A 529-nucleotide genomic window follows, 5' to 3' on the forward strand; every position below is an offset into this window, starting at 1 on the left:
TCTGGGCTCTGTAAGGCCGGCTTCGCTGGTGATGATGCTCCCAGGGCTGTTTTCCCATCCATCGTGGGACGTCCCAGACATCAGGGAGTAATGGTTGGAATGGGCCAAAAAGACAGCTATGTGGGGGATGAAGCCCAGAGCAAGAGAGGGATCCTGACGCTGAAGTATCCGATAGAACACGGCATCATCACCAACTGGGACGACATGGAAAAGATCTGGCACCACTCTTTCTATAACGAGCTTCGTGTGGCCCCTGAAGAGCATCCGACACTGCTGACAGAGGCACCACTGAACCCTAAGGCCAACCGGGAGAAAATGACCCAGATTATGTTTGAGACCTTCAATGTCCCCGCCATGTATGTGGCTATTCAGGCTGTGCTGTCCCTCTATGCCTCTGGACGTACAACTGGTATTGTGCTGGACTCTGGAGATGGTGTGACTCACAACGTGCCTATCTATGAGGGCTATGCCCTGCCTCATGCCATCATGCGTCTGGACTTGGCTGGCCGAGATCTCACCGACTACCTCA

General features: G+C 53.9%; 1 protein-coding gene across 1 annotated transcript; it reads left to right on the forward strand.

Annotated features, from left to right (window-relative positions):
• Positions 1 to 6: 6 nt before the first annotated feature.
• On the forward strand, positions 7 to 525 carry LOC117798852 (actin, gamma-enteric smooth muscle-like; the record flags this gene model as incomplete). The annotated part of the gene is made up of 1 exon (XM_034651314.1): positions 7 to 525. A coding segment is annotated over one exon (519 nt), but the record flags the coding sequence as incomplete, so codon positions are not given.
• Between the last annotated feature and the right edge of the window lie 4 nt (positions 526 to 529).

Source organism: Ailuropoda melanoleuca, unplaced genomic scaffold (genome assembly GCF_002007445.2).
Source record: "Ailuropoda melanoleuca isolate Jingjing unplaced genomic scaffold, ASM200744v2 unplaced-scaffold36245, whole genome shotgun sequence".
Classification (NCBI taxonomy): Eukaryota; Metazoa; Chordata; class Mammalia; order Carnivora; family Ursidae; genus Ailuropoda; species Ailuropoda melanoleuca.